Source organism: Astatotilapia calliptera, chromosome 22 (assembly GCF_900246225.1).
Source record: "Astatotilapia calliptera chromosome 22, fAstCal1.2, whole genome shotgun sequence".
NCBI classification, from domain to species: Eukaryota; Metazoa; Chordata; class Actinopteri; order Cichliformes; family Cichlidae; genus Astatotilapia; species Astatotilapia calliptera.
Genome location: NC_039322.1, coordinates 27070109 through 27083622, shown reverse-complemented (window position 1 = coordinate 27083622; position 13514 = coordinate 27070109). Strand labels below are relative to the sequence as shown.

The window sequence follows — 13514 nt, the reverse complement described above, 5'->3', positions numbered from 1 at the left end:
GCTGATAATTGTATTGTTTTCCTCATACTGATGTTCACCTTTGTTTTCTGTGTTTTTACAGCTCAGATGACTACTACGAATACGGACACAGTGGGGAATCATATGATTCATACGGTGAGTTACAGACCTCTTTTTTGTATTTTTACTCTCTTCATAATATTTTTTGTTTCATTTGTCAGAACAATGTCAATTTTCTTTAGCTGACTCTGTCCTGCTGGCTTCAGCTCAGTTGCCACACTACCCCGAAAATCCTGTGCCCTAAAGATGAGAAAAGTTTGAATTGTAATAAATCAGACCTTCCAGACTTCATTTAGAGAATTAGGCAATGACAAAGGACCAAACAGCACTAAATGTAATTTTTAATTTTATGTTCTTGCCTTACAGGAAATATTACACAAATTTTACATTTTTAGCCTCTAGAACTAACCACAAATGCTCCAAGAGTGATTCCTGTACTTCTGAAGAGAAAATGTGTGTGTGTGTGTGTGTGTGTGTGTGTGTGTATATATATATATATATATATATATATATATATATATATACAGATATAAGCTAAGCTCGTTGCAACATGGCAAATTTAACCTCCCCCACCCTCATTCAGATCTGGCGATTGGCACAATCTTGGTTTTCATGTGAAGCATGACCCTGGTGTTAAGCATCAGGGTCAAAAGTAAAACAGTATGTCAGATGTGCCACGCAATGCTCAATTGGTGGGAACTAGTGCGTTAGCACAGTTAGCTCGTTAACGCCGTCCAGCTCCACGCACGAGGCAATACGCGGTAACTCATTAACGGAGATTTGCCGCGTTATGGCGTTAGTGTCATTTTAACGAGATTAACGCTGACAGCACTAGTGGGAACACAACGAATATGACTGCACATTTACTCCAACATCATCCTAGTGCAGGGGTCAGCAACCTTTCAACCCAAAGAGCCATTTGGACCCGGTTCCCACGCAAACAAAAACACTGGGAGCCGCAAATACTTTTTGACATCTAAAATGAAGATAACACTGTATATATTGTTTTTTACCTTTATGCTTTTGTGTGGTGTTTACCTTAATGCAACTAAGGTGTTGCTTATGAAATCCTTGAAGTGCTAATGAGAAAATTACATTTTATTTATGTAACTGACACATTTTGAACTCTTAAAGAAATATAACAAAAAGAAAGACACCCAGCTGAACTAAAATGATCCATGTAGCAAACAAAAACATTTATATCGTCTTTGGGCTTTTGGAGCCTTGACCTGACTTTTAAAAAATAATTGGAAAAAAGCACTATGCTGCTAAAAGATGAAAAATAGATATTTGCAAAATTCTGCCTAAATATGTATTTTACCTGGTTAATGTGTGTGGCGGGGCGTGGTCTGCAGCGCCGCTTCTGGGGAGGCGGACTCACCTGAGCAGCACCCGCAATCACGCCTCGCCGCCTTAACGTCTGTGCTCTCTATGCTGTTGTGTTGGTGTGAGCTCTGAGCTGAAAAGCTACAGCCGGCTGTATGCATACAGCAACTGTGTGTGAAAAGTGGTCAATAAAGAGATGCTGAAAAGCATGTTCATGGAAACAGCGTCGGGTCTGCCGTGATATGTTTACAATAAGACTTATGGTCCCGAACCTCTGCGCACAGCGTCTGCAAATCGGGGCTGTACGAAGTCACTTTCATCTTTACGCAGGACTGTAAGCTGTCATCTGTGAGGCGTGAGCGGTGTTTGTTTTAACATAGTTCACGGTGGAGCTGCTGACATTATGTGGATCTGAAGACCCATAATTGGCCTACCTGGGGTTGAAAGTTTCGGCGGGTACACCGGCTTCCGCGAGTGTGACGCTTATTTTGAGCGATGAAAAAATAATAGAATATAATTGTATTTTTATATTTCAATATCACAATAATCTTCCAATTTAGAACTACAAGTTAAAAAAGAACTAACATAAATAAATTACACTTCAGCTAATTACTTTAAAAAAATTTAATTTTCCCAAACCACGCTGAGCCGCACTATAAGGACTAAAGAGCCGCATGCTCTTTAGCATATGCGGCTCTGCAAACACACACACACATATATGCAAATTAAAGTCATAATAAAACACTAGATATGTTAAGAAGCATCAATTAATATGTAACAGTGCATTAATAAATATTCATAACATTTTGAAACCTAGAAAAAGTATTATTTATGCAGGTAACATTATCAGTGAGTTCAAAAATCTGTTTTGGTTTTTTTTAGATTGAGAAAAGAGGACAAAAGACTTTGTAACAATAGCAAATACAGCAAAGACAAAACAGGTATTGATACAATTATTAAACATTTTTAACATTAGATTGTAGTTTAAAAATGTTGTACCTATAAGAATCAGAAAGTCTTCAGTTAAAATAGTTCATAATAGCATTACAGAGTCCCAGTTATTGGGAGATCCTTAACAACAAGCATTATAAAGACTCACTTTTTACTAAATTCATTGTTTTCTACAAATCTGCTCCAGTGAACAGGATCTTCTATCACTCTCACTCAAACACATTTGAGCGTATATGGCTATATGAATCATATGTCACTAAGGTTATTATAGCTACCTAAAACTGCTTAAAGCTAAAACTAGGTGGTAAAATATTTTTTCATTAACTGCAGCCAAGAAAGAGAATATTGTGGAAAACAGAAAAGATTTTGTGAACTTGCAAAACTATTCAGCCATCCTCTTCCGCTTGTCCTTATCAGAGTCATCTACCAGAGGGCAAGAGGCGGGACACACCTCGGTGAGGTTCCCAATCTGAGGCAAACAAAACTAATGAGAAAACTAAAAAAAACTGTACCTGTCCGCACCACCTTTAACTACACCTATAAAACACCAGCTACTGATAGCAGGGTTACTGTGCAACTGTGTTTGGTTTCTGTTTGTACTTCATACAGTGCCAGGCGAGTTGTTAGCTTAGGAGATAACACTGGATTTGGAGTACTTAAATGTTCAACAACAGTAACTTTAACTGCAGTGCAAAGAAGGGAGCTGACCTGGGAACGGATTGTGTTTATACACACATGTTTTACAGCTCTGAAAAGAGGGAAATGACAGATGCTGCACTGGCAGATTACTTGCTACTGTGCTGGCATTATGAAGAAAGCAGATTAAATGAAAGCCTGTTACATATTAAATTGTGTTTCATGGAAGAAATGTCTTTGAGAAAGTCAACATGGCTTGTTTAGATTGTGTTGTGTGCTGGCATAAAGTAGAGATGTAAACAAATGCAAGAAAATCAAAAATAACACAATACTTTAGGCATTGGGGAATAAATATATTCATTTAAACATTCTGGATAAAAAAACGTGGCTTATGGAAAAGGGATTTGGGTGGATCCAGCAGCTTCTTAGCAGGCTAAAATTCGTTATACAAAGATTCTTCCATGACCTCGATGGGATCATACAGTATTTATCTTTGATCCCTGCACTTCCATCTGCCCAGTCACTGAAGTTTCACCAACATTTCTAATTAACTTAAGCATGTGTGATGTTTGTGCCACAGTAACATCTGTCTCTGCAGTCACCTCAGCACAACTTGAAAATGTTGCTCTCGGCTTTACAGGCAGTTTATCGCGTCTGGAAAGAGTCGCCAATAACTCCGACCGCAGCAAAGTTCAGACAAATCTCAGATAATGTTCAGCAATCCTGTGTCAGCTTTTGACAAGATATAGTGAGAAATGGGCCAAGGTCACGTCTCCTGCAAAGTACATTTCAGTGATAGCAGGGCTAATACATGCTACTGTACTGTGAAGGTCCATCCTTCTTTGATTATGTATGTGCGGCCTTTGTGTGTACCTGTAAATACACAAGTCTGGTTGTCCTGGGTTTAATGTCAGTCTGTAAATTCCTCACAGTCTGGGTGAAAAGATGAAAACACTGTGTTAATACGAAGGTGTGTCTGCTTTAATTTAGCTTCTCTTGAAAGCTTCTAAAAGAGTATTCACTGTCCACTTTACCAAGGCCAGTCAAACAGGTTTTTTAGTGACTGACTGCAAAGACATGATCAACTTTTTAATTACTGAAATGTATAATTTATATGTGTTGTAGAGATTCACCTTATGTTGCATATTTTTGTGTTTTAAAGCAGAATAAGACTTTGCTGGGAGTTTGTGACTTCTTAATTAGGCAAAGCAAATGCATCGTAAACTCATATCTTTTCGTTTTTGGCAATAAGTCAAAGTTTTTAAAACTTTCCCAACTTTTCTGACCACACAAGTGGAAGAACTAAGCACCTCCTGCTCATTAGAGTGTTTCCTAGCATCGTATGAAGCTGAAAACCCGGGGGGGGGGTGCTGCGGCACACTGAAAAGAGGACGACAGTTCAAAGGAAACAGATAAACAGAGTTGATGTGCATCCATGTTCTCAAAACACAAGGTTACCTTGGTGTGTTTCTTCAAAGTGACTGTCAGTGGAGAGGTGACAGGTTTAATTAAGGGGTATTGGCTATGTGCTGCCAACAGTGAGCCTTTACACAGAAGGAAAAAAATCCCTTTGTGAGCCCAGCTCTAGGGAAGTCTCAGTGCTGGCTGAAGATCAGACAAAGGGTGCCATCGATACTGGCACTTTCACATTGACAGTACCAGCGGGTGAACTGGGCTGATTTGGGCTAATGGTAATTGTGACCTTTTTTGCTAGGAGCCACTAAACGGGCTCTTTTCAAGTAGCTATTTGATCCTCTCATTCAATTATCTGTGATGAATACTTCCAGGTGAAAGTCAAGCTTCTTGGTGCGAGTCGCTGTTTGTGCTCGCAGCATGAAAGTGCTTTTTGTTTTCATCAATACCAGACACCCAGAGCACGGCTAACTTTGTGCTGTAATAATTGCATGGAAGGGAGCATATTTACAGTATTTGCATAGAGCTTGAAATTGATTTAAGTGCGACGCCTCTGTAATCACTCCACATCTGTTTCTTTCCTTTTCTTCTTAATCAGGTCAGGAAGAGTGGGCAAACAATCGCAGCAAGGCTCCGTCAGCACGAACAACCAAGGGAGTGTACAGAGATCAGCCATACTCAAGATATTGAACTGTTTATACAACCCGCACCTGAGTCCTCATGGCTGTTACAACCCCAAGTAATGGATTTTTTATGGACGCTCCCACCTTTTTAGAATTGAAAACATAAACCGCAAAAAAATAATCCAAACCAAACGGTGATCATAGCGAGACACTGAATGAGACAAAAACGTGGAATCCCCCTGATTCTAAAAAGATACTCCCACTGGATAAAAAGTGTGAAGCAATTTAGGTAATCTATCCTTTCCCCCTAGGAGAAATCGACTGGACAATAAGATTAAGAAAAAAGCTTCATAGTACATTAAGTTTCTCTCTCAGCTATGTGATTGTGAAGAATGACATTGTATCAAGCTATTTAACTTGGTAATGATTAGCGAGCCACTGTAAGGTGTTCGATACAATGTTTCTACACAGCTGCCAGTGCAACTTAATTTATCACCCTCTATTCTTTAGACCTTCAACTGCGTGGTTGATCTCTTAAAAATGTAGTAGCTTAGTTCTAGGAAAGTGCAGTTCTGTAGATATTTTCTCTGAGGGGTAATCGGTGAAATTGTGTCCCTTGTAAATGATTTACAAACTGAAAAAAAGACAAAAAAACATCCTGTATACATATTGTATTGCTGTTTCCTCCTCTTTTTTTGTAAAATAATAGTTATTTAGTGTTAAAGGGCTTATAAAAGCATGGTGTGTAACTGTGGATATTGTCAGCTGTTTTATTCTGAAAAGCCTGTGTAGTTGTGTTCATTGATTATGCCCCCCAAACATCCACTTAAGTACATCTATAAATAGCTGCGCATACTCTATGTACACTGCACAACCAGAGCTGCAAAACAGTCCAGGAGCTTTTTAATGTTTGTGGAATTTTAAAAAAAAATTTTTTTTTTAGACAATCTAAGTAAGTCATTTTGGTGTCATTTTTTTTTTTTGACTTTTTAACAATATACTTCTCTGACTGTGTAGGCATAACAATGAGTTTTAAGATGCTCGGTCACATGCTGGTGAATTGGCAGTCATTTCCATCTAGAGATTTGTTCACTATATTGATTTTAAGCTTATGTAAGCCCTTTAATATTTCCCTCTTTGTTGATGCTAAATAAACATTTTGAAAGAAAATACTTGTGTCAAAGAGAATAATTATGAACTCATTAAAAAGCGTTATAATTTAAACTAAAAAAAAACAAAAAAACACGCTTGCAATATTTACAACCACACACAAGCCTTTTAATGTAGTAAGCCACAGTGATTATCACCGTAAAGTCAAATATCGGCATAGGCAAGATGAACTTCCCAAAAAATACATACGAATAGTGGATACAGCTGTTTGTGACCTAGCAGATGACCTTGGTGATCGGATAACAACAGTTTCCTATTTGTATTCGAACTCCGTGTGCTGCTTTTCGTAGGAAATATCTCCGACTGAGATTTAGGGGATTTAGCGATAACGGCATCGGCGCTCTTGAAAATCTATCCGCTCTGTTTGCTCACATAATTCGCTGGGAAGCAAGCGCTGATCGCGTCAAGCATCATCAGTAAACACACATTAACTTTCTGGGTGTTTACCCTTACAGAAATGGCTCATAGGACCACGTCAAACTGAAAAAGAAAGAAAGACTCCTTGACCTCCCACAGGGGTCAGGTGTGTGGTTAAGGGGGTGAGGTGGAGGGTGTTGGTGGGGGAGGGGGGGTTCTCTCTCTCTTTCCCTCTCTCTTCTTGTTTTGCTCTTTCTGTTCTCCTCTGGTCATGTGACCCCTTTCCCAGTCATATAAAGTGCCTGCCTCTGCCCCGTCCATTAAAGAGACTCTAAATGACCCCCAGCTGACCTCCGCAGAGAGAGGGATGGCAGTAGCTGTTTAAAAAGACCTCCGTTCCACAAGGTAAACAAACTGACCCAGTTTAACCTCTCCCCTAATGTAGCTGCTCATAAACCCTCTAAACTTCAGTGTAATATGTTTTACTGTCTCTGTTGAGTGCGTAATCCAGCTGCAAAGCTGGGAATAATTAGATGTATGTAACCAAAAAAAGAAAAAAAAAAACCTGTAAAAAAGTATGATAAATAGCAGGAATATTTCACCTAACTGTGTAGTGAAATAACTTTATCATAAGACTTTGATAAAAATATGTCCTCTGTTACAATAATTGAACCATAAAATATTATGTGTCTTGACATTTCTTTTCATGCTATTTGTTGTTACCTGGGTTTATGACGTAAACTTGAATAGTCACACTGGTTTATATATTTCCTTCTAGGTCGAAGTACTGGCTGCACAGGGGCGTCCATCCATTTATTCCAATGGTGCTGAAGGTATGTTGTTTGCTGCATCATGCGTATGCTGTCAGTGATGATATTGTTCATCTAAACTTGTCGTGCTATGTTCAAAGTTGGATCTGGTGGTGGGGAAAGAGAACAGGCAACAATGTAACAGTAGTATAGATGTGAAATCATGCGTTGATACAGTGCAGTGTACATAGTTATATAAGGTTTATGGGTTTTAGCATGTAAACTTAATTTACAGGTCTACATCACAAATATAAAGTACTTAAAGGCATGATGATTTTCAGTTACACTTCAAAGACTTTCAAGTAGTGTGCAGACATGTAATGTGATTTATGTTAAAAATGATACAACATAATAACACACTCTATCTCAAACAGGGCAAAGCTAATTTTTTTCTTATTTATTTAAAATCTCGACGTGTTACCAAAAAGAAAAGAGTTCGCATGAAATTCAGGCTTTAATTTTATTGATCCAATCAGCTGATGCTCAAAACTATTTTAAACAAAATTCAAGACAGATTCTTAAAAAAACAGAAAAATAAAATATAATCCAATTTATTTTTAAAACGATGTATAAACACATTCAAATGATTAGGTTGGGTCACATCCTGGTAATCCTATAAGGCTAAGGCTTCAAACTGCTTTTAACCTTTTTGCTACGTATGATGATCAGTGAGAGCAGATATCTCAGATAGAGTCATCTTTGGCACCAAATCTGGTTAAAAGAATAAGTCCCACTCACCTGCTGCCTTAACCTCTAAGCGAGGAGCAACCAATCAGGAGAAAGTTAGTTCAAATGAAGGTTGTACTTAAAGCTAAAAGGGAACTATGAAGGGATGTTATGCAAAGCTTCTCTATTAGAGTCCAAGTATAAAGATCACAACCATCTCAACCATCCAATAGGATCATGTTTTATCTGGGTTGGCTGAGGGCTAGTTACAGTCGAACAACACTAATCCTCCCAGATGAAAATGTTTGCCTGTCAGAGGAATTCTCACATGATGGTCTAACCTGTTTGAATGTCAAGTGAAAAACCCCTAAAATGAAATATTCTGCAGAGGACACAATGTTATCATAGCACATCAAATATTAATGTGACTTTGAGGCAGCGCAATGTTGTTGTCATAATGGATCTTTAGAAGTAAAGCTGTTTTTCCAGAGATTGTGAAATTCTAACAATTGCCTCTAGAAAGCTCAACCCTCTGCAGCTCCCCTGTTATGCCCTTCCACAATCTTCTAGAGGGGATTCAAGTCCCACCGGATTATCTGCCAGAAGGTAGAGCAGGTTGTTCACCAATCAGCCGGCTTCTCTAGTCCACAGGTTGAGATGTCCTTGAGCAAGACATTGAACCTCAAACGGCCCCTGATACCTCCCAGTTTTTTTGCAATGCCTATCCATTGCTCACCCGCACAATTAGTCTATAGAACATCGAGTGTTGTTTTAAGGGGTATAATTAAGTCCACCCCTTTGTGAAGGCTTTTCACCTCTTTGGAACATCCCAATGGAAAACCATTTACAGCTGTAATGCCAAAATGTATAAAACCTAATTTGAAATGTAACATGGTCTGGCTTCTGAAAATCTGCCTATTTAGTGAAAAAAGAAACCCTAGTACTAGGTTGCCTAGATTCGCCAGCAGGCCAATGAATGTTGTGCAGTCCAAACAAAGCATTGTTTTTGCCTTTTTTTTTGTTTTTGTTAATCGTCATATTGTTCTCTCTTCTTTATTTCCTTGATAGACTTGATGAATCGTTTCCTTCCAAACATTCAGGCCCACACAGATTCAAACCCATTTCTGATGAAGGGAAAGAAACAAGCTACGGACTCTGTCCTTCGGACGAATTGCAGACGTCCAGATTTTCACAGTCTGGGCCGAGGTGAATCCTGTGGGGGAGGGGATGGAGTGGTGACCTGTTGAGATGCACAAAAAGGAGGGGAAAGATCGTGCCTGTATCACACATCTTCAGAACGAAGGGATGGAAGGAAACCCGTGAGGCAAATGGAGTTCCATATCCTCAGGGACAGTCTGTCGGGGGATATTTCCTTCAGAGCTTCACCGGCTGTGTATACATTTTACATATAGCAAGAGTGCTCTGAACTGATTGTGAACCTCACTTCCATGGTTCCCAATTCAAACTGTTATCAGAATGGATGTGTCTACCTCTTGCGTTAGATCCTGAGGCATAGCTAAGGATGAGTAAATAAATAATGCAACATGCTAAGGAAAAGGCATCATAATTCTAGCAGAGACACGTCTATTCTCACCCTGTTGTGCTCATTAACCTCTATCAAATCAGCTCCAATGAATAAATAATTCACCAAGTGCCTTATTGTTGCATTGTTTTGACACTTTTAGATGTTTAGTCCCATTACCCAAGTTAACATATATGCCAGCGCTGGAAGGAAAGATAGCTACTTTTTTTCTTTTATGTTGTTTTTCTGCTTCTTTGTATGCATTACAAGCATGCAGGAAAACACCACCCGGCCTCATATACAAGAGCACAGTCTATTGCAGATGTACTGCTTAATCAGAGACGACTTCAGTGGATATTACAATTCCAAAATAGCTTTCTCTCCGGTGGAGAGCTTCATTCTGTCTTGTGCATAAGTCCAGATAGGCTGATCCTTATTCCTCACAGCTGTATGTCCTCAGTGGCAGACAATAGTTTTCCATTAGAGGAAGTGATTCTCACTGGAGCCTCAGGCCAAGCGTCAGACAATGGCACAGCGACCTAAAGCTCACATCTCAGGCTCCCAGAGTCAACTCTCATCACCTCCAGAGGCTGATTTCCACTCTGCAGTGGCTTAAAGGGACAGGCTTATCTGAAGTGAGCTTGTCCAAGTTAATAAAGTTAAAAGCAACTTATTTGATTAGGAATGCATACAAGGGAGGATGCAGTCATCTATCACTGGCAGACGAGTCAATTTCAGCGCTAGATCGATGGTGAGCAGACCAGCAAAATTAGAAAGTGCTAAAAGGCTGTGAAAACCTTTTTTTCCAGTTAACTTCTTACTGTGAGGTATGGGGTCCTACTGAACCCGCTGTGCTCTGTTTCAAGGTTACACTGAATTAGTTTTTGAATAAGAGTTGTTTGTTGTATTTGTTTTTCCTTTCAAACATTTCAAACAGACAAACAGGTAGACTGGGCTTAAATATATTTGAATCAAAGTAAGTCTTGTTGTGTGTTTGTTAGCGTTATTGTCAAATCTGTCAAACGCATAGACTACTAGAAAGCGATATGGCATTCAGAATATAGACTCACCAAAAGTTTTAACCTTTTTTTTTTAAACTAGACTTTATTGGTGAGTCAAAATATGCGGTCTTTATGTCCAAATGACCAGTTAAATCAAAGCTAGTTTATATAAACACCTAAGGCATTTTAAACTGGCTTCAAGTTCAAGTTCAAGACTTGCTTTTGGGGGCTGACAGACCATTAGACTAGCTTAACTTAACCAGTTAGTTTAGCTTAGCATACTGTAAGACCTTGCGTTACATTTTTTTTTTTCCAAAAAATGAAATATCCTGGGATGTATAAGTGGGACTATTTCTTGACCAGAGATCAGAGCGTCGTGGATCATTTTCTGACTGTCTTTGAGTTCCCCTTGAAAAATGTTGGTAGGGGGATTTTACTGCACTTGTTTTATTTATTTATTTATTTATTTATTTTAATATGCCTAACTGAGCTCAATCTGGCTCCTTATTTGTTTTATCTCATCATAAGCTAGCACGTATTTCATGTGAAGAGACCCTGAAAAGACTTGCACAGAACAGGTTCAAGCTGAAGACCCACTTGCAGCAGTGGCAGCCCTGCTAACTACTCAGACTTTTTTTTAATACTCATACAAATAATCTTTAAGAATATTAAAAAGTATTTATGCTATCAAGCCTGTGTGTGGTTTTTAATTGGTTTTGGAAAGAGAAGTTTACACACATACCAGATTTAATTACATTTATTTAAAAGGGGGAGAAAAAACCTATAGCCTCTAGCTATTGCTTTAGTGTTATCTTGCCTATATGTTGCACTTATTGGATGACTGTTATACATATGCGACTATAATAATGGTTAATTACATCTGTTGTAGCTGAAAACATAAAAAGCACTGGCTTTTTGATTTCATGAAGTGTGCTAACCCACTAGTATTTGCCTTAATCATGTTCAGGATCTAAAGCAGCTGCCTCTAGCTGTTTGTTCTGTAATTAACTGGAGGGCTCTTAATCTTACTGAGATTAAAACACCCTGATCAATGTTGAAGTGTCCCCGTGTCTCCTGAAGTGAACACTAATGTGACCAGAGGTCACTGTGTGTCACTTACTAAATGGAGGCTTAGATTGAGTGTGATCGATCTCCAAAGGACTTCAAGTCAACGGCAGCAAATACTAGCAATGAAAACAAAGAATGCTTTGTCAAGAGTTTTTTTTTTTAATTTTTAAAAATTAGTTTTAAAAACATAACATAACTTTTCATTATTCATCTAAGAGCATGAAGTGACAAAAGCAAATGATATCAAAATTAAGACACGTAAAGGAACATGTTTAAAAGAAAGAAGAAAAAGAAAAACTGATAGAAAAAGGCAAAGAAAAACAGGGAATATAGGGAAAAGCATACAAACCCCAAATGTGAAGTCAAATCGCATATTTATTGTGCTACATCTGTGTAGTCAAAGCAGAGTCTTTACCATAAAACGACCTTGACTCCAAACTGGCATTTGGAGTCAGAGGGCTGAGGCATTTCACGTTTAGCTTTGTGCAGTGCTATTAACCCTACAATGTTAATTGTGCGGCACAGGCGGGGAAAAACAGTGTTGCTGCGCTGGTATAAGCATTTCTCTGTGCACATAACTAACTTCTAATCGCTATGCTAAATGTAATAAGGTACATTACCAAATTTAATGTGTGTAGCTCCAGCATAAATTTTGGGGGGCTTTTAAACTCTTTATTAAAACAGACCAGAGGGAAAGACATGGAGTAACGAGCTTTGAAAAAATAGTGAAAAGTTGCTTAGATGTCAATTCAGGAAGACATTTACAGTTATGAAGTACAGAAATAGTTGTTTGTGAAACTAAAGGAAATGATCTGCCAGTTAATTTCAAGTCAAGCAACTAATAGGAACAACACGACTGATTGACATCAGATGCAGTGGTGAATTCATCAGAGGGTGAGCGATGTCGTATAAAAGTTGACTGTACTGAAGATATGGCGTTATGGTACTGTAGCACTGGTGTAACACAAGTAGTGGGAATGTAAGACCTGCTAGTGCTACTTCTTGCCTTCTTTGAATGCAGTATAGTTATCTTTAACCACAGTATGAGGACAGAAGGAAAATATGGGCTAGACAGGTTCTAGATTCATAGGAGCCAAGGGTGTCTGACAGAGGACTTGTACACCACAGTTATGGAAAACAAAACAGCATTTATTAACAATAAGAGTTCAGTAGGTTGTGCACAATTAAACTAAAGTAGAGCGCGCTTTTTGAAAATAAACCCAATTTTGTGTTGTCTTTGTGTCCTTCTTTAAAAGTCAATTTCCTTCGATGCAGGACCCTGCATCGCGGGACGTGAACCGCTAGGAAGAAGTCTGTCAATATTCAATAGTAACTGTGTGTTCGTAACCAGTCGAGTTACAATCTACCAGTTCATCCAGCTCTTTGGACTGGGGCTCGTCATCCAGTACTGGAAAAGTGATCCTCGATTCTTCTCGGGTTTTCAAAACCAACCCTATCCGGTTGTTCAGTCTGACGTCACTAGCCGTGTCTGGTCCTAAACTCCGCTGCAATATATCAAACGATCACTATGGCATTACTGAGAGTTGAAAAACTGTCTAAAGTCTTTCATCTTTAATAAAATGATCAGCGTTCTGCCCTACCAGGTGTAAAAATTGAGTTTAACATCCAGGCATCCATGAAAACGGAATTTATGACATTTAACAGAGTTAGAAGCTAGCTTCTATCTAAATACAATATAGCATGTCCTGACTGCGGGGTTTTGGAAACAAATTAAAACGTACAACTCTGTTATCACTTCCAATATAAATGAAGACAGAAAACTAAACAGCAGTGACGTTTGTAGGGTTACTGAAGTTTGGCTAGCTGGTATATAATGATGTGCTACGTGACCGCTAGCGACACAGCTATGTTAGCATAATATAAACAGGCTAACTTTTTTTTCCACTCGATAAAAGTTAACGTGAGTGTTGTCGGTGGTCAGGAACAAATGTAA

General features: G+C 38.7%; 1 protein-coding gene and 1 long non-coding RNA gene across 2 annotated transcripts in view; both read left to right on the top strand.

Moving 5' to 3' along the window:
* khdrbs3 (KH domain containing, RNA binding, signal transduction associated 3) overlaps positions 1-6137 on the top strand; it is a 153442-nt gene extending 147305 nt beyond the window's left edge. The window contains exons 8-9 of the mRNA XM_026157422.1: positions 62-114; positions 4943-6137. Of these exons, the coding sequence (XP_026013207.1) occupies positions 62-114; positions 4943-5034 (145 nt within the window). The 3' untranslated portion in view covers positions 5035-6137. The remainder of the gene's footprint in view (positions 1-61; positions 115-4942) is intronic.
* Positions 6138-6719: 582 nt separating this feature from the next.
* LOC113015390 (uncharacterized) lies at positions 6720-11179 on the top strand. The gene is made up of 2 exons (XR_003271098.1): positions 6720-7327; positions 9038-11179. It is a non-coding gene; the product is annotated as an uncharacterized LOC113015390 (long non-coding RNA).
* The last annotated feature ends 2335 nt before the right edge of the window (positions 11180-13514 follow it).